We start from the raw sequence: 22,702 nt of genomic DNA, 5'->3' as shown, positions 1-22,702 counted from the left end.
AGTGGCATGCACCCTGTAGTCCTAGCTACTTGGGAGGCTGAGGCAGGAGGATCCCTTGAGCCCAGGAGTTAAAGGCCAGCCTGGGCAACATAGTGAGATCCCATCTCTAAAAAGAAAAAGAAAAAGAAAAGAGTACCAATCAGTGAGGGAAATGCAGATTAAACCACCATGGCTTACTAACACCTTCTGAAAGGCCAAGACCGACAGACTGTGCCTGGAAATAGGACTATAGCAGTAGTTCATCACGGCACACCGCAGAGCAGTACGTGTTCACTTTTTTTTGTTTGGTTGGTTTTTTTGATATAGGGTCTTGCTCTGTTGCCCAGGCAGGAGTGCAGTGGCACAATAATAGCTCACTGCAGCCTTGACCTACTGGGCTCAAGCAATCCTCTCGCCTCAGCCTCCTGAGTAGCTGGGACCACAGGTGCGTGCCACCATGCTTGGCTAATTTTTTTTATTTTCTACTTTTTGTAGAGATGGGATCTCACTATGTTGCCCAGGCTGGTCTTGAGCTCCTGGGCTTAGGCATTCCTTCTGCCTTGTCCTCTCAAAGTACTGGGATTACAGGTGTGAGCCACCGTGTCTGACCGATATTTAGTTTTTCATGTTATATGTTCTAGAAGATTTGAACTCAGCACTGAGGTGGTTAAGATCAGTGGTTAAGAGCATGACTGCTGTCAGCCTGCCTTTATTAAGGTCTCAACTCCGCTGCTTGGGCAAGCTCCTAACCCTTTGTATGCCCCAGGTTCCTTGCTTTGACAATGCCCATGGCGAAACCGCTACCCCATAGAGTTGTTAGGACTAAATGGAGTGCACGCGTGTGGTGCATGGGGCGCAGTGTCTGGCACATGAGGAGTTGCCATAGGGGTGGGTATGACTGGCTTCTTTGCTGTTGAAGAAGGGAGGGCTGGTGGCAAGGTCACAGTGGCAGGTGGCAGCCTCACCAAAAGTGCTTATCCCAGTAGCAACAATGACAGGAAAACAAAAATCAAACCCAGCCCCAGTCACCAACATTTCCGAGTACCTTTGGGTGGCTTGCTGTGGTGATTCTAAGAACAATGGGTATCACTTTTAGGGTGTCAGATGTATGCCAGGTGACTTCGTCACTGCTGGGCCTTCTCCATGCCTGCGAGGAAATCGCCTTATTGGGTTGAGAGGCTGCCTCTTGAGAGCTGCTGGTGTGTCCCTGCACATGGATGCCGTTTGAAGTCATGAGAGTTCCAGAGATCAGTGCTGGGAGGGATGGGAGGAGCCATAGAGCAGACTGCAAGGTGTGCAAGCAGTTGGGGGAGGAAAGGGAGGCTTATCAGGGTGAGAGCGGGGAGCCAGGAGAGTCCCATACGCTGAGGCTGGTGCGGGGTGCCGTGGGAGGGGTGAGGCGGTTGGACAGGGCCCCTGCTGCTCATGTCCCGGAGCAGGGGCAGGAGAGAGGGGACTTGGGAGTTGTCATTGAGAACTCAGCTCGGTGCCTGCCCTCAAGGCCCCCCTTCCCCACCCCCCACCCCTACCCCCACCCCAGGTTGTTGCTCTGTGAACATCAGAAATGAGTTCCCAGATTGGCCACAGTTGTACAATCAGTTGGGTTTTCTTTGTGGTGCAGATTCTTGTCCCCCAGGTCCTCCCTTTTACCTGCATTCCTTGTGACTGTGGAGCTGAAGGAAGTAGCAAGGACACTTTGAAGCCCAGGGTGCCGGCCAAGAACAATGCTCCCATTGAGGTAGGCCGTGCCACGGCCTGTGACCTGGGGGTACTGAGACCTTCATCTCATTTAACCTTCACTGAAACCTGGTAAAGCACAGCTCAGGAACTGGGGTTCAGAGAAATGACATGGCTTTCTGCGGTCACCCAGCTGGCCAGTGGTAGAGCTCGGATTTCCTGCCTTCCACCGTCCCAGGCCTTCCCCATAGGCACCTCGTCTGCATTACCTCACTGACTCTTTGGGCAGGAAACTTTCATTTCTTCCCCTCACAGTCTCTGTCTCTTTGGGTTTTCTATATCTTGCCTCAGTGTTGCCTTAGGGCTTCGGATATCTTTGCTAGATTCTGACTGCACAGTTCAGTGAGACCTTGTATAAGATGTGCTTAGAGGGTTCAGATGAAAGTATAGTTGATTGTGAATTATTCCAGCTCAAGAACTGAAGTGGTGGTGCAGAGCTTCCTAAAGTAATTTCTGTTGGGTCTGAAATGCCTTCTGCATTTTATAAAAAGAGATTTGTCTTCCTAATTCTGTTTTACTTAAATTAATAAAGATGTATATAATCTTGGAGAATGTCTAAGTTGGAAGGTGACAGATTTGTGGCAGGGAGGAGCTGGCTGAGCATTAAGATGAACTCTTAAGTAATGCACATGGGGATAGTTGAGCTGATGTTATTACAGATTGAGCTGTGGCCACAGGGGATGCCCATGGGGTACGCTTGTCCCTCATTGCACCTGAAGGCATTCTACAGGATGTCACTGTTGCTGAGTGCAGTGCTATGATGAGATCCTGGTCCCAGACAGAAGGAAAGTGAATAAGTATGGGCCTTTCCCAGCTCTACCACCATGTAACCGGAGAATGTCCCTTCCCCTTGCTGGTTGCTCCTTGTTCCTTTTGGTCAGCTAAGAGCATATGTCCTGTCTGATGCCCTTGGCAGACCCAGAATCTTGGTTATATTACCTCTCTCCTCAGTGATTCAAGCTCTTACTCCTAAAGGCTGCCCACAGTGCTGAGCCTCTCCTTGGCTCCTGGCACTTAGTGGGCTCTTAAATCTTAGGCCCGGTGTGGTGGCTCATCCATGTAATCTCAGCAATTTGGGAGGCCAAGGCAGGAGGAACGCTTGAGCCCAGGAGTTTGAGACCAGTCTGGGCAACAGTGAGACCCCAGTTTCCACACATAAAATTTTTTTTTAATTAGCTGGGCCTGGCAGCACGTGCCTGTAGTCCCAGCTACTCAGGAGGCTGAGGCGAGAGGATTGCTTGAGCCCATGAGTTCGAGGCTGCAGTGAGCTGTGTGATCATGCCACTGCACTCCAGCTTGGATGACAGACAAGACGCTTTGTCAATCAGTCAACCACCAGTCAGTCAATCAGTCAGTCTTGTGCAGAACTGTGTCAAGACCACAGCTGCATCCAGACAGAATCTGAATTCCTCTGCCCAAGTGGCTCAGGTGTCAAGCTGCCTCTCAGTCCGGAGCAGGGGCCTGCTCTTCCCTGCAGCTGCTCCCATGGCTGGCCAGGCAGCCCAGCTGGTGGCTTGATTGGGCCACTTTGAGACTCACCTGAGCCCAAAGCCCTGATATTCCCTGAGAAGCCTAGAGCAGAGACCAGCTGCTCTGGGTAGAAAACTTTCTCCTGCTGAAACATGGGGTGAGGCGACTCCAGGAGGGCCCTGGCTAGTAGCATAGGATTCCATAGAAAAAAGGCTCACACCTGTAATCCCAGCACTTCGGGAGGGCAAGGTGGGTGGATCAGTTGAGGTCAGGAGTTTGAGACCAGCCTGGCCAACATGGTGGAAACCCCATCTCTACTAAAAAATACAAAAATTAGCCGAGCGTGGTGGCACATGCCTGTAATCCCAGCTACTGGGGAGGCTGAGGCACTAGAGTTGCTTGAACCTGGGAAGCAGAGGTTTTAGTGAGCTGAGATTGCACTACTGCACTCCAGCCCGGGCAACAGAGCCAGATTCCACCTAAAAAAAAAAAAAAAATTGCTGTGAGAGGTGGCATCAGGGCCCAGGCCAGGTGGCCTGTCCAGCCTCTGTGAATCCTAGTGGTTCAGATGACACGCTGCCCCTGTGATTATGGAGCAGAGCCCTAACCAGTGTGGGAGAACCCCTCACTGGAGTTCTCTCCATGAGAGCCTGGTTAGGAGCGTGCATGCATCTTAGTCCTGCAACTGTCTCTTCACAGCGGCAATGTCTTTGGAGGACTTGGCTTTGAAGTACCGTTATCTGTTGTGGACTTTGTCTCTGTTGCTGCACAGCAGTGTGTTTACCTTTAGGAGCTCTGCAATCCACCAGATTAAGCCCTTTTAATTAGCAATCCAATTTTAGGTTGTAGGAAGCCTGATTTACTTAACTTTGAGATTGTTTTTGGAAAGCATCTTGGTGTAATGGAGAGAATATTACCTTAGCAAGCAGGCAGAGCTGGTGTCAAATACTAGTCTCCACCAGCCATTACTTGGACAACCGTGGGCAAATTACTGAACATCAATTTTCTTGACTTTCAAATAGAGACAGAAGTAATGATAGTAATCATAATTACTATGTAATAATAATAGTGGCAACAATAATTCATTATTTACTATGTTCGTAGCACTTACTAAGGGTGTATAACAGTACTTAGTAAGTTTGTAGCACTTACTAAGGGCCAAGTATTGTTCTAAGCTCTTGTATATATTTGACTTGCAGCAATTCTGTGTTGTAGGTTCCATTAGTGTCTCTCTTTTTTTTTTTTTTTTGGAGACGGAGTTTCACTCTTGTTGCCCAGGCTGGAGTGCAATGCCACGATCTTGGCTCACCGCAACCTCCACCTCCCAGGTTCAAGCGATTCTCCTGCCTCAGCCTCCTGAGTAGCTGGGATTATAGGCACATGCCACCACGCTTGGCTAATTTTGTATTTTTAGTAGAGACGGGGTTTCTCCATCTTGGTCAGGCTGGTCTTGAACTCCTGACCTCAGGTGATCTGCCTGCCTTGGCCTCCCAAAGTGCTGGGATTACAGGCATGAGCCACTGTGCCCGGCCTATTGTCTCTTTTTTCCAGATAAGGCAAGCGAGGCACAGAGAGGGTAGGTAACTTGCCCGCTGTTGCCCAGCTCATAAGTAATGGGTCTGGGATTTAAGCCTAGGTAGTCTGACTCTGGAGTCTGTGTTTCTTGCTCCAATTCCAGGCTGTGTCACAGAGAATCATGAAGATTCATGTGATAACATATGAAACAGGACCTAGAACAAAGTCTTGTGCCTTGTTGGTGCTCAAAACAAGTTGGCCATCCTGTCTCACCCCTTCCTGTTGCTAAGCTAAGGCTTTAGACTGTTGACTGTGGCAGTGAGGAAGGTCTTGGATCTCTGGCTGTGTGATCTGAACACAGGGTAAGGTAAAGAAAGGTGGGGTCACCTTTTTACCAAAAAGTCAGACAGTTTCATCTCGGCTGCGGACAGGTCATCACACTAGCAAGGTGTGGTTTGTGCTTATGGGAGTCCTTCAGTTTCTTCCCTCCAACAGGGGAAATAATTGCCGCCTTTACCCTTGCCTGGATTGTAGATTGCTGAGTCTGTTATTCAGAAGTGATCCATTTAGCTTTCCAGCTCAGCCACACATAGACAGTGTCAGAACAAACTGGTCTGAATTTGGGGCTTCAGTGGCGGAGTCAGTAAAGGTGGAGTTGAGTGGGGACAGTGCTCACACAAGTGGAATGTGGTAGACACTCTGGAGAGGGGAGTAGGGTGTCAAAGGTGGGATTACCTCCACTCATGTTTTATCCCGGGTCCTAGCCCTACCAGTTAGGTAGAGTAGGTCGGGATGGGCAAGCCCAGAGATCCAAGGACTCTGCCTTTTACGCACATGCACCCCTCCCCCCCATCACCCACCATGCACACACACAGACATACACATATGTGCCCAGAGTTGATTAGAGTCTACTGGCTTTCTGCCACCTAAAGGAAATATTATAGACCGCCCTGTACTGAAGGCAGTGATTAGAAACGGGAAGTTGTGAAATAGAGATGACTTGTTTCTTTACCTTGGGAATTTAAAAACCACTATGTTATATGTTTTTCATTTATAGGTTTGTCTACAGATTTTGAGCGTTCGAAGTTGACCCCTGACTAAGTATACTTTGCTGCTCCCTCAGCCTTTGAAGAAATGTCTGTCACATATGATGATTCTGTTGGAGTAGAAGTGTCCAGCGACAGCTTCTGGGAGGTAATGCACCTGCTTTCTTCCAGTGAATGAAGTGGCCAGGCCAATAGTGTCTGGCAGGCCCTTTGGTTTTTTTGGTGGAGGTTGGGAAATGAGGTGAACATACCCCCAAACCAGCCACGCATTTGTAGTCAGACCTAAATAGCAGCAGAAAAGGTGTGGACACTTGTTTTTAGGCAGTTCAGGTATGCCTTAGCCATCATCGAAGGCAGTGAACTTACCTTGCTAGGAAAGGCTGATACTTAAAGAGGTTAGGGGTGTTTATGAAAGGTCTTGGGGATCACCTTCCTTTTTATGTTTGCCATGGTGTGAGTGGGAGAGACAGACACTAATTGCTCAGCTTATCCTACGAGGCACTTTACTGTTGAGTTTTATGTAGAAACAAGGAGGGCTGTGATTTGACATCATGCTGGACAGCACAGGCAAGTGGCCAGAGGGCCAAATGCCTTCAAACTTGCTGGAGCATCTGCCGCCAGTCTGTACCCATGAGTGGCCCTCTTCCTGATTGGATTATTTTTGTTTTTTTTTGTGGGGGCGGAGGGTGTTGTTCCTGAGTCCCACTTACTTTTCCTTCCTGCTAGTTAATGGAAAGTCCATCTTTTTTTTTTTTTTTTTTTTTTAACAGTTGAGGTCTCGAGAGCGCAGGCTGGAGTGCAGTGGCACCATCATGGCTCACTGAAGCCTTGATCTCCTGGGCTCAAGCCATCCTCCCACCTCAGCCTACTGAGTAGCTGAGACTATAGGAAGTCAATTTTTGGTCTAATTTTGTCCCCGTGGCAAAACCCCTGGAGCTTTCCTGGCCTTCATGGAAAGAGGCTTTGCATGGCCGGGCGCAGTGGCTCATGTCTGTAACCCCAGCACTTTGGGAGGCCGAGGCGGGTGGATCATGAGGTCAGGAGTTCAAGACCAGCCTGGCCAACATGGTGAAACCCCATCTCTACTAAAAATACAAAAAATTAGCCGGGCGTGGTGGTGGGCACCTGTAACCCCAGCTATTTGGGAGGCTGAGGCAGGAGAATTGCTTGAACCCGGGAGGCGGAGCTTGCAGTGAGCCGAGACAGCGCCACTGCACTCCAGCCTGGGCGACAGAGCAAGACTCCGTCTCAAAAAAAAAAAAATTATGTGTTAACTGAGTACGTGTAGTGTGCTAGGCAAGGGATGTGACAGACTGAGTTCCTACCCTCCAGGAGCTGGCTTCTGCCACAGCAGAAGTAAATGTGGAAAGGCACAGAGCATGCAGGTCCTCTCTGCTGCCACCCCTCGGCTGGTGGCATCCTTCTGGAGGGGTGAGGGGGGCACCCAGCTCAAATTTCAGCAGCCGGAGAGGCACATCTGCCTAGGAAATATTTCACTTAAGACAACAAGAGTGACAGGAGCAGTGACAGCCAAACAGGTCGCCAGCCACATCTCACAGCATGGCAGGAGGTTGGCCGTGAAACTAGATGAAGCAGGACCAGCAGTTACACGAGGTGGTTTGGAGGTGCCCCTGAAACAGTGCTAGAATTCAGGACTGCCTTTGCCCCCGCTTGCAGGTACAGGTTCACAGTAATCAGGTCCCGCTGGCTGGCCCGCCCAGAGAGGCTGTGGCCTCATTAGTGCAGGAGCGCTCATGGAGCTGGCAGCAGCTGTGAGAGCCTTCCTGTGAGCTCTCCAGCCTTTAGAAGTGCAGACCCTTGTTCTCAACACTGAACCAAAACTATAGATAGAAACCTTTCCAGTTATGGGGAGCCTCTTTTTTGTAACTGTAGTGACATTGCTGGCTGGCACCAATCATTCCCTGCCTTGAGCTTGGTGGTGGTGCAGACAGGACAAGCACACTCAAAAGGCCCTTCCTTGTGAGGGATAGGCCAGGAGAGGCAATGGGGACAGGTGAAGACATTGCTTTGGAGCCAGGAGGTCTGGGTTTGACTGCTGGCCTGATCACTTACTCCTGTGTATGGCTTTGGGCAAGTTACTGATTTTTCTTTGCCTTCATTTCCCAATCTATAAGATGGGGGTAATAACGGTACCCATATCCTAGTATTGTGAGGGTTAAAAGAATGAATAAACGTTAAGTGTTTTAGGGCATCAGGGCAAGGCTGGTGGGGGCCCTTCCCTCTGACACGGGAGCTGAGGGAGTCGGTGTGCACAGTCAATGTCTGTTACTGCGGTGCCCTTGGTGGCATTGTCTTCATTACCCACTTGGTGGCAGAAACTGCTGGGAAAATTATGTAGCTAAATATAGTGCTATTACAGAAGTCTTCAGCTGCTTGTTAAAAAACATTCAGGTGAACGTTGCCAGTGTATATTGTCAGCATATATTAAATCAACTAGCTTTAACAAGTCCGGTAATTAAGCTCTTATGCTCCCCGTTAAATTCTCAACTGCAATAATGTCAGTAGACAAGAACATCTCCTTTTGCCTGAAAATGCTCAGGCGGGCTCTGCTCAGCTTGTGATGCTGTCCCTGAAATTACTCTCCAGCTGGTATCAACTCCGCAGTGCTGTGGTCGTCCGCCTTCTCCATGATGGATGTTCGTTGAGTGGCGGAGTGACTGCTCAGTGATGGCCTGCTGGGATCTGAGAGACTCAGGTGCACACTGCCAACTGCACATCTCCCCAGGCAGGTGGCAAGTTCCTCTTTCCCATGGAAGGACACTTTTCCAAAGAAAGCCTTGTGGTCTTGAGGTGGAAAAGTTTTTTGTGTTTAATTTTACTCCTTCCCACCAAAAGATACTAACTGGAATATGTCATTCCAGAGCCATCTGCTGTGTGGCCCTGTCCTCCAGGAGCCTTTGGCTGTGACATTTGGAGGAATAAGGTAGACACTAGGCAGGTCATCATGCCAGGTGCCGTAGGATTTGCTGGGTTTGCCCAGGGGGAAGGGCAGGAAAGGCAGCATGGGGTAGTGGACGTTGCTGCACTTGGATGCTTGCTGGACGAATGAAGGAACCCATACTGACCTGTGGGAGGAGAGGTTACCCACAGGGACATGATACTGAATAGAGCTATTTAATGCATATTCGGAAGGAGTACCTCCTGCATTCCCCCAACCCTGTAGATATAGGGGAAAAATAAAAAGAGGAAGAGGGGAGAGGGGATCCAGTTCCCACAAAGAAGATGCTTATGGAGTATGAGAGCAGGAGGGACCACCCCCAGCTCTGCCTCTCAGTAACATGGTCTGCTGGGCAGAGTCAGCAGAGGAGGCCTGTGGCTGAGTAGGGTTGGGCCAAGAATTGGGAACAAATAGAAGGGATGGCATTCTAGGTTGGAACCAAGTCTGGAGCCTGAATGAGTGTGGTCTTACAGAGTGCTGAGGACCTTGACCTTTTTGGAGCTAAGGGCCAGTTTTGGAGCAAAATGGGAAGTCGTGTGGGATTACAGTGGCGGGGGCCAGGTGGAGGCAGTTCCCCAGGTGGGTCGCTACCTCAGCAAGTCAGAGCCTGGTCTGGCCCGCCCACAGGCTTCACGGCAGGGCATGGGGCAGCTTGGCTGCTTCTGGCAAGTTTTCCTGATTTGTTGCAGGAGCCCAGAGGCCCTCCTCCTGCCTCTCCACTTCCGGGCACTGCTTCCAGGCCTTCTCTTTGGTTCTGGGAGCTGGTGTACAAAGGGCCTGGGCTGTGAGCCTTGGGGCTTTTCACATGTCACCAGTGCTTCCTGGCCTCCCTTACCTTCAGTAGGCTCTGGGAACAGGATGGCAGGTCTGTCCCTAGCAGGGCCGAGAGCCGCTGCCTGCATCTCTGAGGGCTCCTTGGGGGCCAGGCTAGGAGGGCAGACGCCACTTATTTTAGGAACTGGAGCCTGAGTCTGCCTCAACAAAAGCTCCCCGGAGGCGGGATTTCTGCACAGCTGTCAGCTGTCTGTGCATTTAGAGCTCAGATCTTCTGGATAAGCCCAGGCTGAGTCTGACCTCTGTGCACTATCTTGTGTGTACAAAGAGCCCCTGAGAAGAGTATTTGGGGAGATGAAGAGAACATAAGTATCTTGTGTCAAATATTCTGGGAATGTTAGCCCTGAAGAGTTGGCACGTGACTCTCAACATTTACCGTTCCCTGCCAGGAAGGCGCTCCCTGTAGGTTGTTGCAACTTGCTCTGAGTCGGGCTGGTTTCTCTCAGACTCTAGCACTGCAGGACAGCTCATCACGTGAGAACGCCTTCATATTCGTCATCCATGTGGAGTGATACTTTCCCCATCCTTCCATACCAATTCTATAGGACACATATTTAGAAGCTGCCATGACCCAGGCCCTGGGCTAAGTCCAGGGCACCCCATATGAGAGCCCAGCCTCGGGCCTCCTAGAGCCAGCGTTGTATGGAGAGCAGTTAGGAGGCGGCAGAGCAGTGCCCTGAGCGCAAGCACGAAGCGAGCGAATGTCAATACCACCTCATGCTCAGCAGCAGTGACCGGCTCTGTCTGCTGCCCAGCTGCCTCCACGCACGCTGACCCCAACGGACTTTTCCGTGTGATGGCCTGCCTGTGTCAGCCTTGCAGGAGCAGTGTGCCCACATCCACGGGCTCCTCGGGACAGGGTGTGCATCAGCTTAATTATCACCCCACCATGCTCACACATGGCTCCTAGAAGGTTAGTGGCCCACATTAGTTTCACTAAAGTTTCTAAAAATTACCATTAATTCTTTCTTTTCACCGAACTAGTATCTGCTGAACCATGAGCAAGGATTAAGGCATCAACTCCTCAGTCTCCACCCCACTGCCAGATAGCCCATCTAGAAAAGCAGATTGGATGGCTCCCTGCCCTGCTGAGAAGCTTCAGTTTTCTGCATCACCTTCAAAATAGAAGCATACTCTTTAGCATGGCCAAGACACGAGCATGTGTTGACAGCCAGCTGGACTCCCTGGCTCTTCCTGAGAAGCTCTGCCCTGGGCTCCAGCCAAGCTGAGCCACCCCAGGCTCCCATCCACAAAGATCTGTGACCCTGCCTGGTGTGGCTTGGAGGATTCTTTCCTCCATCCAGACTTCATCTCCTTCCTAGGGAGCTGCTCTGGGAAAGGAAGAGCCTTCCCTGACTGCTCTGGGCAGGCTTGGGCAGTCTTCCTCTGTGCTCTCCAGCATTTCCTAGGCTGTAACATGGCATTGCTCATTTCCTACTTCCAGGATGGTTGTAAGAATTACAGAGAACACCCACAAAGAGGCTAAAATTGTGTGTGGTACTTTTTTTCTCTTTTGGCAAAAACTCTTTTTCCTACCCCGATGTTACACACAAAATGTAGACATGGTGTATATTGCATAATCTTCGTTTAAGGTTCTTATGCTTATTTTGGGGAGAGTTGTGTTTCTGATGGTATTTGGCTGTTCTGGGATTTCTGAACAGGCTGCTGCAGCCCGCTCTTCAGAGCACTGTATACCTACCTTTTTCAGGAATGAGTTATATTCATGTGAATTTCTTCTAAGCCAGTGAGAAAATAGTTTTCCTAAGATCCTGCCCTTCTTTGGTGGGTGACCCTACCCCTGAGCTGTAGTGGACATTTCCATTATGGTTCAGATAGACTTCGTCGTCCTATGGGGCAGATCAGGGCCCTCGACGTGTGGGCTGCCTTTGTCTTGGCCAAGTTTGGCTGACCCTGAATCTCATGACTCTTCAGAATTATGTGTTTTTAAATGGGTGGTTTTCACAGTTTAGAATACACAACCTAAGCAATGCTTGGACGCTTATGAAAACAGACGTCAACATTGGACAGACTTTGACGTTGAGATTAGAGCAGAAAGCAGCCTTTGCTGCCCAATCTCTACCCAGTAATGGAGGTTTTTCTCATGATGTGATGGGTTTTAACCAAGCTGTCCTTTGTCTCCCTTGGTCAGTCAGTCAGGCTCATGCCTGGCCTGAGCTTGGGGCTGGGACACAGAGGTGAGTGTGACAGGGACAGTCCCTTGTCCTCTTGGAGCTCACAGGCCAGCAGCAGCACAAGACAGTTCCACAAGTGACTGCCATTTCCCTTGGACAGTTTTCAGCACTGCTGCCATCCGTGTCCATGGCCACTGTCCCCTAGCTCGGCAGGTGCTGCTTGGCTGGTGTTGCCAGGGCCTGGTGCCATGCACAGCACATGGGAGGGACTTACATACTTGAAGGAGTGGGTGACGGTGGGTGGTCAGGTAGATATGACTGAAGGTCTCACAGGAGCCTCTCCTGCTGGGTTCCAGCAGCTGCAGAATTGGCCTGGTTCCCACAGGCGGCTTCCTGCTTTTAGGGCAAACAGGGCAGGGACCAGCCCTGGCCAGCACCAATCCCTTTTACCCATCCACCCACCAGGAGCACGGTAGGGAGCCAGCCGGGCAGTTTATTTTGGCTGGCTGCTGCAGGCCGTCGAATCTGTCATTTTTGTTTTCAGCTCTTTCATGCCCTTTGGTGTACGACATCTACAACATTGTCTTCGGCCTGCGTGCTCAGCCATTCCCGATACTGGGAAAAATCAAATTCCACTTTTAGTGGAGGAAGAGAAAGCAGAATTTGGGGTGCACCGTCGCAGGTCAGGCTCAGCCAGCAGTGATGGCCTGCTGCTGTTCTGTGATGGGCTGCCCAGGCCAGGGACAGCACTTGCTGGTAGTTGGGCACTGGGCCAGCAGCACCAATGAGCCTGTTGACACCCAGAGTTTATCTTGTCTGAGGTCACAGGACACCTGCATGGCAAGGCCAAGTCTAAATGACTCCCGAGCCCGAGTGGTCTCTGAGCGTCCTCTCTACACTTACCGTTTCTGCAGCCACACGCGGGAGCATCGCACACGCGGAGACAGGAAAAGGTGGATGAATGAGGTCACCTTTCCTTCTGTTGTGCAGACAGACCTGTCTTCCCCCCGTGTGAATGCCATCATTCTGAATGCAGAAAAAGAGTTCTTTGGTTTTTGCGTTGAGGGAATTTAGCACTTCGGGGTTTTGTGCTGTCAAGAAGCTTGTCTTCTGAAGATAAAATTTTTAAAATTTTTTTTGTGCATTTCTGTAGATGAAGATAAAATTTTATTTTCTTATTTGATCTCAGTGATGTCAGAATAACTTTTTAAAACTGTTTAAGAGACACATTTTTCCTTTCTACTCAGTAACAAATCTCCTTTCATTTTAGAGCAGGTGGGGTCCGTAGTGCTCATTAGACTGTGGTGGGCTTAGCTCCATGGAGACATTTGTGGATAAACGATTGTTTGAGCTGGGCACAGTGCAGGGGAGCGGAGCTGGGGTGCCCAGGCACAGAGATGGGGAGAGGAGCCCACGTTGCAGTAGCGGGGACTGGTAGGGTAACAGGAGTCATAAACCAGGATTCGGGTGCAGGGGGCTAGGGCCAGGGTGGAGGTAGACTGGAGTGCAGTATGGGGGGCTGTGGAAGCACCAAACTGGGAAGAGGAGGGAACGGAAGGAGGCGGGGAGGCTTCCGGGAAGAATTGATCCTCCAGCTTTTCCCAGCTGGCGTTTCCCCACTAGCTGGCTTTGGACCTTAGGGGTCGAGCCAGTTTTGGATGTCTCTCACACTCCCTGTCAGTCAGGGGGTGCCTCGGGAATTCTGCCAAAAGCCTCAGGTCTTCAGCGAGCTTAGGGACCGGGCAGGTGATCTCGCCATGGCAGCTCTTCCAGCAAGGTGATGCCTGCATCAGTGGGGGCGCCTCCCTGAGGAGTGAGGGAGAGCAAAAACGGCAGCCACATACCAAATTCCTCTCACTTGCTGGGTGCTCGGCTGAAGGCAAGTGAGCAGTGCATGTCTTCCCAGAGACCCAGGGCTCCAGGATGGGAGATGGCACACAGGGCGGCATATGCTGTGCATATGAACGCCACGTAGGGTGTCGCGGGGCCTTCTCGACATCTGTGTAACACGCACCAAGGGAGCAGAGCATGGGGAGCCTGGCCGACGGCCTTGAGGAAGAGTTAGTTCAACACAGCTTTGCGTAAACACATCCTTTCTCTCTATGTTGTCTATCTTATGTGTTCTGCCTTTGGAGTTAGGATCTGAAAATTGCAATTTCTGGGTTTCTGTGTCATCTGTTTTTTATTTTGTCATTTTGAACATTTCTGTTAAAGATTCGTAACTCAGTGTGTCTTTAAGATTGTTGAAATCTGGGATTCATGCTTTTAAATGATCAAACAGCAAGGGGTGCTTTCAGGGTAGTGAGCTCCATTTTCTTCACCTTCGTACTTGAGGATACAGGTTTCAGGAACAGAGGATACGGCCAGTCAGTGTTGGGAGCAAGAACTGAAAACCCCAAGTGGAGACAGAATTGAGGCCCCGAGGAAAGGACAGGACTAGTGCTGGGTCAGAATCGAGTCTGGATTGTAGATCAGACTCAAGGCGATTCTGAATCTCTAACCCTCTTGGGCCCTGCAAGGTAAATAGCGTCACCTCATTTGCAGATGGGGAGCCCCAGTGAGGTTAGGTGTTAGTCTGAGCTTGTGGTTCAAGGTAGCACCAAAGTGTGGAACTCCCAGGGCCTACATTCCAGGGCTGAGACAAGTTGGGAGCCCAGTGGTGGATGAGCTGGTGGGAAGTTTGGGGACCAGGACAAGTGGAATCCCATAGAAATGAGGATGTGGAAATTGCAGTTTGGCACCTGAAAGCAAGGCACGGACTAGATGGTTTTTCAAGGACCCCTGTTACTCTCTGGTGTTTTCAAACACACATCACAGATTTCACAACCCTAATATCAACAGTCATCCCCGTTTGGAAAGGAAGATTCAGCGTAGGGGTTAGGATAGGTTGGAAGAAAGTTGCCTGAAGCTGTCACCATGGGGACGTCTGGCAGGTGTATACAGGATACAACATCTGCCAGGTACACGCACACCCTCCCCAGAGAAGGTGGGTGAGAGGTAGTGACTCTGCAGGAGGGCACAGTCCTGAGAAGGGACTCAGTCCTGGAGCCCCCTCTAGCTGCCTGGGACATGGGTTGGCTTAGGGATAAACTAACTCAGGCCCTGGATTTCCCTGAAAGCTTTGTAGCTGCAGTGAAGGCCTGGTGAGGCCCTGCAGCTGGCTGTGCTTATGTGACTCTCTCAGGAATGCGGCAGAAGCGCCGGGAGTTGCTCTTCTGCCGGCCATGAAGTTACTGGCTGATGACGTGCTAAGAGTTGATTCCTTTTAGCTACCATGGAGAGAGCTCGTGTGACTCGCAGGATTGAGAACTGATAAATAGGCTGGGCGCGGTGGCTCACACCTGTATTCCCAACACTTTGGGAGGCTGAGGTGGGTGGATCACTTGAGGTCAGGAGTTCAAGACCAGCCTGGCCAACATGGCGAAGCCCTATCTCTACTAAAAATACAAAAATTAGCCAGGCGTGGTGGTGCATGTCTGTAATCCCAGCTACTTGGGAGGCTGAGGCAGGAGAATCGCTTGAACCCAGGAGGCAGAGGTTGCGGTGAGCCGAGATCATGCCACTGCTGACATGCACCACTGTCCAGCCTGGACGACAGAGCGAGACTCCATCTCAAAAAAAAAAGAACTGATAGATAAAGGATCATGAGTTGTTTGGTTGACCATGCCTCTGAGATCTCAGCGACTTCTCAGTCCCTTCCTTTCCAGGGGGAATGGAAATCCCAGCTCCCAGCACTGTTTGGGCTCTGAGAAGATAGGGTGTCCTCTCTCTGCCTGGCATGGATGATGGAGACATATAGAGGCATAGTAGTTGCCCTCAGAACCCACTATTTTGACGCATTTTGGCATGTGACGGCACATGTCCACCAGGGGGAGGGGTGATCTGTGGGGGAAGAATCCCGGGGCAGCAGAGCCCCCAGCTCACTCTCCGTGGGCCTCATGGCATTTTCCTCAGCTGTGAGAAAGCGGCCTTGCCTCAGAGCTGTCTTCAGCTACCGCCTCAAACATCGCTTCTTCCAGGCAGCCCTGACCACCCAGAGTGTTCCTTCTCACAATGTGTCACTGTCTCATTGCATTGTTTTTCTGGCCATAAGTTCCATGAGGGACAGTCCCATGGCAGTTTGTTCACCACTATATCCCTAGGGCCTCGTGGCCCTTCACACACAGTGGATGTTCCTTAAATACCTCTCAGTGGCAAGAGAGTGTTGCCAGACGCTCAGAAATGGAGTGATGAATGCTTCAGTGGGGAGCCAGCCAGCTGGTGGCATCAGCAGACTGGAAACTGCTCCCTCTGCACCCTGGAGAGGAAGGGCCAGGGGCGAGCCAGCTGGTCCGAGCTGAGCCACGGAAGGAAGACGCCCTGGTGGTGCCCCTGCAGGCAAAGCCCATGGAACCAGAGTCAAATGTCTGACCCAGAGTTGGTCAGGTATGCCAGGAAGCACCAACATCGTCTTCAATCAGAAACCCTGGAATCCTGAAGGCTCACCTCACCCCCCACCCTGACCCCCAGACAGGGTGAAGAAATGGCTTAGCAAGAAGTTAGGTCTTGTCAGGCGATCGCCGTGGCAGGCGGAGAGCACAGCTGGCTGGGAAGAAACCTACCCTGCAGTGTAAACCCCTCCTATCCTGGGCCATTTGGTCCTCACAGGAATAGCTCTGACTCTACCTGACAACTGAAAGGGCAGAAATATACGGAGAGGGACTTGTACAAAGTTACACATTTTGGGGCAGGGCCAGATCTGTGCTGCTCCCCTCATGAGAGCAGGTGAAGGGAAGGAGGTCTTGTTAGGGCTGGGAAATCCGATGGATTTGAACAAGATATCGAAAGCATTTTGCCCGTCTCGTTGCCAACTGCAGACTTGGAATTAAGGAATCCCTAAAGAGTTGCCTCATCCTTGTCTGCCAGGCTGACAGAGGAGATGCTAGAGCTTCTTGGCATATTTGGTCAGCTTTGGATAAAACATTTGACTCTGGTTCCATGGGCTTGCCTGGCGAGGGGTACGCCAGGAGCTCTTCTGTAGGTCAGCTTGGGATAGCTGGCTCACCCTTGACCCTTCCTCTCCAGGGTGCAGAGGGGAGCGGTTGTGGTGCTTGGGCCTTCAGGGCCACAGATTAAAGGGGAAGATCATCCTGAGGTTAAAATCAGGGTCATCCTTGGCAACCGGTCCTAGAAGTTTACAGGCTTGGGGTTCCTGGGAACTTCGTTGGCATATGGTGGGGACAGGAGCAGGGCCTGTGTGCTGCTTGGAGTCTGGAATTCTGTTTGTGACTTGCTGGCACCCACAGGGCTGGCTGGAAGCGCACGCACCATCTCATGTTGACTTGGTAAGTATCAGTTTACACCAGCTCTGATCCCGGCCTGAGGGACGTTTGGGCAGGTGGCCTCTCTTTCTGTTGCATGACCGTGAGTGACTGCATCTCTTCAAACTTCAGTTTCCTTTTCTCTAAAATAGGGACACTAGGTCGGGTGCGGTGGCTCATGCCTGTGATCCCAGCACTTTGGGAGGCCAAGTTGGGAGGATTGCTTGAGCCTAGGAGTTTGAAATCAGCCCTGGCAACATAGTAAGAACCTGTCTCTACAAAAAATATAAAAAATTAGCCAGTTGTAGTGGTACATACCTGTGGTCCCAGCTACTCGGAGGCTGAGGCAGGAGGATCGCTTCGGACGGGAAGGTTGTGCCTCTGTGATTGTGCCATTGCACTCCAGCCTGGGCAATACAGTGAGACCCTTCTCGCAAATAAAATAATAAAATTTAATTTAATTTTTAAAAATAGACATTAATAGTATCCCCTGGCTAGCACTGTCACAAGATTAAGTGGGGTGGCATGTAAAACTGTCAGTACCCTGCCTGGCCAAGTATGGCATGCTCTATTATGACGCCGTCGCTAGTGAAAATCACTCAGTGTGTGGCACCTGTTGCCGGGAGGCTTACAGTCTACCTAGGGAAGTGAGGCTAATGTGCTCGAGGCAATTTTGAGACGAGCTGTGACCCGAGGGGCATGGGGATGGTGTTCACAAGGGCCATGATGGCCCCCAGCTGGACCAGATGGCAGGAGTCCTCAGATGAGTCTCCCCTGTCTGTGGGGGCAGGTGGTGTAGACTGGGTCGGTGCTCCACGCTGGTGCTCCAGCAAGGACGGGCTGCATCAGGGAAGCCTGCGTGGGGAAAAGGAGCCAAGACTTCACAGAGAGCTGAGATGGGGGCAGGTAGGAGAGGGACTCGCTCATCAATAACCGTTCCTGTCTCTATTTCTCCACCTGCAGTTGATACCTAGGCCCCCTCCCCATTTCTAATGTTACAGCTTTTGTTAGCATCTGCTCTCATAAACTTCGCACCCCTACTTCATGTGCACGCATTCTTAATTGATGTAAATGGCATCATGCCCCACATCATTCTGTTTCTGTTCTGGGTCAGTGTGTCAGCGTAGTCGCGCACATCCTTCCTCCCGCTGCACTGCTGAGCCCCGTGCTTACCTGTGCATTCCCCAGGGAGAGGCCCCCTACCTGTCCTGGGACCAAAGGGAACACTTCTATGGGAATCTAAGCCCAGAATGAAGCTGCTGGGTCATTGTAGGGCACTTGCATGCTTTATGACTTAATGACTGCCTAGTTGTGCACAGAGGCCTGCCCAGTCTGTTTCCACCAGTATATCCAGTAAAGGGTGCTGTACACCCACCTCTGCCCACACTTGGCCTTTCCCACTCTCTGGTGGTTGCCAGTCCACAGGCATAGAGCTGCCTTGCTGTTCTCAGGCGCATCCCTCTGGGCACCCACATACAGAGGCGTCTCTGTGTGCTCTGCGTGCTGTCATCCCAGCTACTTGGGAGGCCGAGGCAGGAAAATCGCTTAAACCCGGGAGGCAGAGGTTGCAGTGAGCCGAGATGACACCACTGCACTTCAGCTTGGGCAACAGAGCTAGACTCCGTCTCAAAAAAAAGAAAAAGAAAAATTTTGTTTAAGGAGCCATACCGTAAGTCACAAAGGTATTCGCGTACATTTTCTTCTGGTCATGTTACGGTTTTACCTCACATTTTTATGGGGTGCCTGCTGTGCGGTAGACCCTGTGGAAAGCAATGGAGAAAGAGTGGTGGATTAGAAAGACACAGGTCTACACCCTCTTAGGGCCCAGAGTCTGAAGGTATTAGGGGTTGGGAGCACCACAGAGCTTGGCATGGTCCTGTGTCTGCACAGCAGACCTTCTCCAGCGTCCTTGTGAAAGGCACCTCTGGACTGTTTACAACAGATGCATGCAGGATGGAGGAGGAGCTGACGTGGCCTCTTCGGATAGTCCCCCCAGCACGCCTGTGACAATAAGCTGCTGGGTTTCAGGTAGAGCCCCTTTCTCTTCTCCTGATTGCACGGATGTTTCTCTACAGGGATGGTTGAGATTCCAGCTGCCACCTCATCCTAGCTGACTTTAAAACTGAGGCTTGGCTGACATTGGGTTCTTAGAGGAACGATTAGAAGCCTGGCTCACTGAGAGGGAGTGAGTACGGCCTGGAGGAGGGCAGGCGGCAGGGCGAGTCCTGGGCTCGGGGAAGGGCATGGGGAAGGGAGTGGATTCCCTGGAGGCAGAGCTTGATTGTGAGGGATGTGGCCCCCAAGGTCCATCCCTGGGAGGCAGGAGAGCGGCCTCCGGAGGACCCTAGAAAGGAGGTTCTCAGCCGGGCACAGTGGCTCACGCCTGTAATCCCAGCACTTTGGGAGGCTGAGGTGGGCAGATCACCTGAGTTCAGGAGTTCGAGACCAGCCTGACCAACATGCAGAAAACCCGTCTCTACTAAAAATACAAAATTAGCTGGGCATGGTGGCACATGTCTGTAATCCCAGCTACTCGGGAGGCTGAGGCAAGAGAATCGCTTGAACCAAGGAGGCAGAGGTTGTGGTGAGCCGAGATCACACCATTGCACTCCAGCCTGGACAACAAGAGCGAAACTGTCTCAAAAAAAAAAAAAGAAAAGGAAGGAGGTTATCTTTCCCAAGGTGGGCACAGCCTGGAGAAGGCAGGGGTGCTGTATGCAGAGAAACCTGTCTGGGAGCCAGGGATTCCCACGACCTTTGTCCCCGCATCCTCCACCTGGAGGATGGGCAGCTCCCTTTTTTGGCTCGCGTGCCCTGGGTTCCACTGAGCAGCCCCATTCTCTGGAGGCTGCTCTCAATTCTTCCTTCCAGGATGTCCCCACCCCCGCCAGCCTTCTGAGCCCCACCAGTCCCCAAGCCGGACACCCTTCAGGATGCAGGCCTAGCCTTCCCAGTTTCTCAGCATCTGCCCTCCCTCATTGCCAGTTGCTCCCTGTGTTCTGTGTTCCATTCCCAGCTGACTTCTCTCAGGGCTCCAGGGTCGCCATGTGGACACACCGTCCTTTTGCCAGTGCTGTTCCTTGTGCCTGGAATTATTTTCCTGGCCTCACCTTTAATCTGGCCAGCCTCCTACCTGTCCTTGAAGATGCCCTTTGGATATTGCCTTCAGGATACCTCTCACCCCCTCCTCCTAGTGCCCCAGTTCCAGTGCCCTGTGCCCAAGCGCTGAGTCCCTCAGTAGGTACATGCTTGGTCCTCCGTCTGCCAGGCAGTCCCTCAGGGGAGTGAAGGGATGTCCAGGCACATGTATGCTGAGCATTTGTCTTTGGTAGCTTAGTTTCTGAGTGGAGTGAGCCTGAATTTAGAGGAAGTTAGGAACATAGCTTCATACCTGGTTCAAAAATGAGGATTTTGTGAATGAAGCAATTAATATGTTTGGAAGAAAGCATGCTTATATTCAGTTTCTACCTAAAGTTTTCTGCCATTTGGCTATCCCAAAAAAGTAGAAGAGAGGCTTTTAATTACAAAACTGATAGAGCAGAAATAGTTAACTATATATGTGCTGATTTTAATGTATGATCGATTTGTCAAATATTTGAAAATTAATTTTCTTGCATTTTAAAAACTAGTCATTATTATACCTTTGATTTTTAAAAAAATATATTAAAAAGGGAACAGGCCAGGTGCTGTGGCTTATACATGTAATCCCAACACTTTGGGATGCCAAGGTGGGAGGATCGCTTGAGCCCAGGAATTCAAGACCAGCGTAGGCAACATGGCAAAACCCTGTCTCTGCAAAAAATACAAAAATTAGCCAGGTGTGGTGGTGCGTACCTGTAGTTCCAGCTACTCTGGAGGCTGAGGTGGGAGGATCACTTGAGCCTGGGAGGTTAAGGCCACAGTGAGCCATGATTGTGGCACTGCACTCTAGCCTGGGCAGCAAAGCAAGACCCTGTCTCAAAAAGAAAAAAAAAGGAACAAACTTTACTCAAGAAGGCATACAGATGGCAAATAGTCATAAGAAAAGATTTTCAGTATTATTAGACTTTAGAAAGATGCAAATTAAAATCACAATGCAATATTGCTACACTAAGTAGAATGGCTAAAAATAACAAAACAGAACAAACACCCTGGCAATACTAAGTGCTGGGAGCGTGCAGGACAGGGAAGTCTCATACGTTGCTGATGGCAATGTGCAGCAGTACAGTCACTTTGGGTAGCAGTTCGGCAGTTTTGTTAAACGTACAGTTAACATTTCCACTCCTAGGTATTCACCGAAGAGTCATGAAAGCTTATGTCCCCACAAAAGACCAATAGATGAACGTTATAGCTTCTTTATTCATAGTTCCCCCAAACTGAAAATGATCCAAGCAACCTTCAGCAGGAAGAATATGGATAAACAAAAGAGTGGTATAACTACACAATCGAATACTACTTAGCAGTAAGAAAGAGTGACCTTCTGACGTAGATAGCAACATGGATCAGTCTCAGAAGCATTATGGTGGGTGACAGAAGCCAGTCTCAAAAGCCAGGCTGCATACTGTGTATTCCATGTATCCTTGCCATCCTGGAAAAGGGACAGAAATCATGTCTGTGGTTGCTGGGGGCTGTGTGGGGAGGGGATGGGCTGCAAGGGGGCACAAAGGCACTTCATGAGAGATGGAAGTGTCCTGTTCCTTGCTGTGGAGGCGGTAGACAGTGGTATATGTTTGTCCACACTCAGATCTAAGTGTACCCTGTAGTGGGCAGTTTTGCCTGTGTGTAGATTCCACCTCAACCTAGAGAAGCAGCCAGCAGTAGCTCTGCTCCTGGGACGACTGCAGTGCCTTGCCCAGGGAAGTGGGAAGGCCACATTGCTCTGTCCCTGGTGGTTTATGGCGATAGAGACTTCCATTGGCCTGTCACCGGCCACCACACAACCGTTTCATTAAAGGGACAGCAGGGCCGATGTTGCTGGGGTGCCTCGGTCCCAACTGTTTGGCATACTGCCCTTCTCCCGTTGGCTCTGTGCTCAGCCAACTTGCCTCTTGTCCCCAGCAGTGGTCACAGGACCAGCACAGGCTCCTCTGCAGCCTCTAGGACCAACTGGGAGCTTATTTGGAAACCTGAAATGTGTACTTATGGAAACACTCTTCCTGTATTCATTGCGGCTTTTCACATTTCAAGAGTTGTCATGTAAATGTGTATTTGCAGCTCCTGTGTGTGCCGATGGGTGGTACCAATATGTGACTTGTTAAGAAATATCCTTTTCTTTTCCCTAAACCTTTAACCAGTGGTTCTGAAAATCACAGAGGTAAGCAGGTTTCAAGAGAGCCAAAATACATGATTTGATGGTGATTACCAATTTGAATACCGTTGGTAATAGGCAGATGAAAACCAGCTCTGGGTTGTGGCTTCATGTCGACTGTCAAGGCTAAATTAGGGCCGTGTTACCTCAGCTCCTCCTACCACCAGCTCAGCGATACTGAGTTGCTTGTTGGGTATTTTTTTCATCCTGCTGTAAATTTCAAAATGACAGTAAGGCCTCATTTTAAGGGAAGCAACCACATAATGTCACTTCCAGTGAGCTGTGAAAATGCTCACTTTCGACTTCCTCACAGGAGCTGCTCGAGTTTGGAGTGGATGCTCAGGTTCAGCTCATGTTTTGACAAGCTGCCGAGCTGCCAGCCTTGCTGGGGGAGGTCTTTGGAGGGAATGAGCAGAGCCGGAAGTCTCATCTGCCTCTGGAGA

General features: G+C 50.7%; 1 protein-coding gene and 1 long non-coding RNA gene across 9 annotated transcripts in view; one reads left to right on the top strand and one right to left on the bottom strand.

Annotated features, from left to right (window-relative positions):
- PACSIN2 (protein kinase C and casein kinase substrate in neurons 2) overlaps nucleotides 1-22,702 on the top strand; it is a 142,676-nt gene that overhangs the window by 94,688 nt on the left and 25,286 nt on the right. For 7 of the 8 annotated variants that reach the window (XM_019018504.4, XM_004063594.5, XM_055374798.2 and 4 more), the window contains exon 2: nucleotides 5,759-5,895. The exons of the other annotated variant lie outside the window; for it this stretch is intronic. In XM_019018504.4, the coding sequence (XP_018874049.1) occupies nucleotides 5,836-5,895 (60 nt within the window). In that variant the 5' untranslated portion in view covers nucleotides 5,759-5,835. The remainder of the gene's footprint in view (nucleotides 1-5,758; nucleotides 5,896-22,702) is intronic. 8 annotated transcript variants of the gene reach the window in all.
- Nucleotides 13,802-18,191, bottom strand: LOC129529538 (uncharacterized). Its single transcript, XR_008675084.2, has 3 exons — nucleotides 18,146-18,191; nucleotides 17,291-17,399; nucleotides 13,802-14,058 (listed from the first exon to the last, which is right to left on the bottom strand). It is a non-coding gene; the product is annotated as an uncharacterized lncRNA (long non-coding RNA).

This window comes from Gorilla gorilla, chromosome 23, assembly GCF_029281585.2.
Source record: "Gorilla gorilla gorilla isolate KB3781 chromosome 23, NHGRI_mGorGor1-v2.1_pri, whole genome shotgun sequence".
Lineage (NCBI taxonomy): Eukaryota > Metazoa > Chordata > Mammalia > Primates > Hominidae > Gorilla > Gorilla gorilla.
Note: the sequence above shows the minus strand (reverse complement) of the source record. Positions and strands in the feature narration are given on the sequence as shown.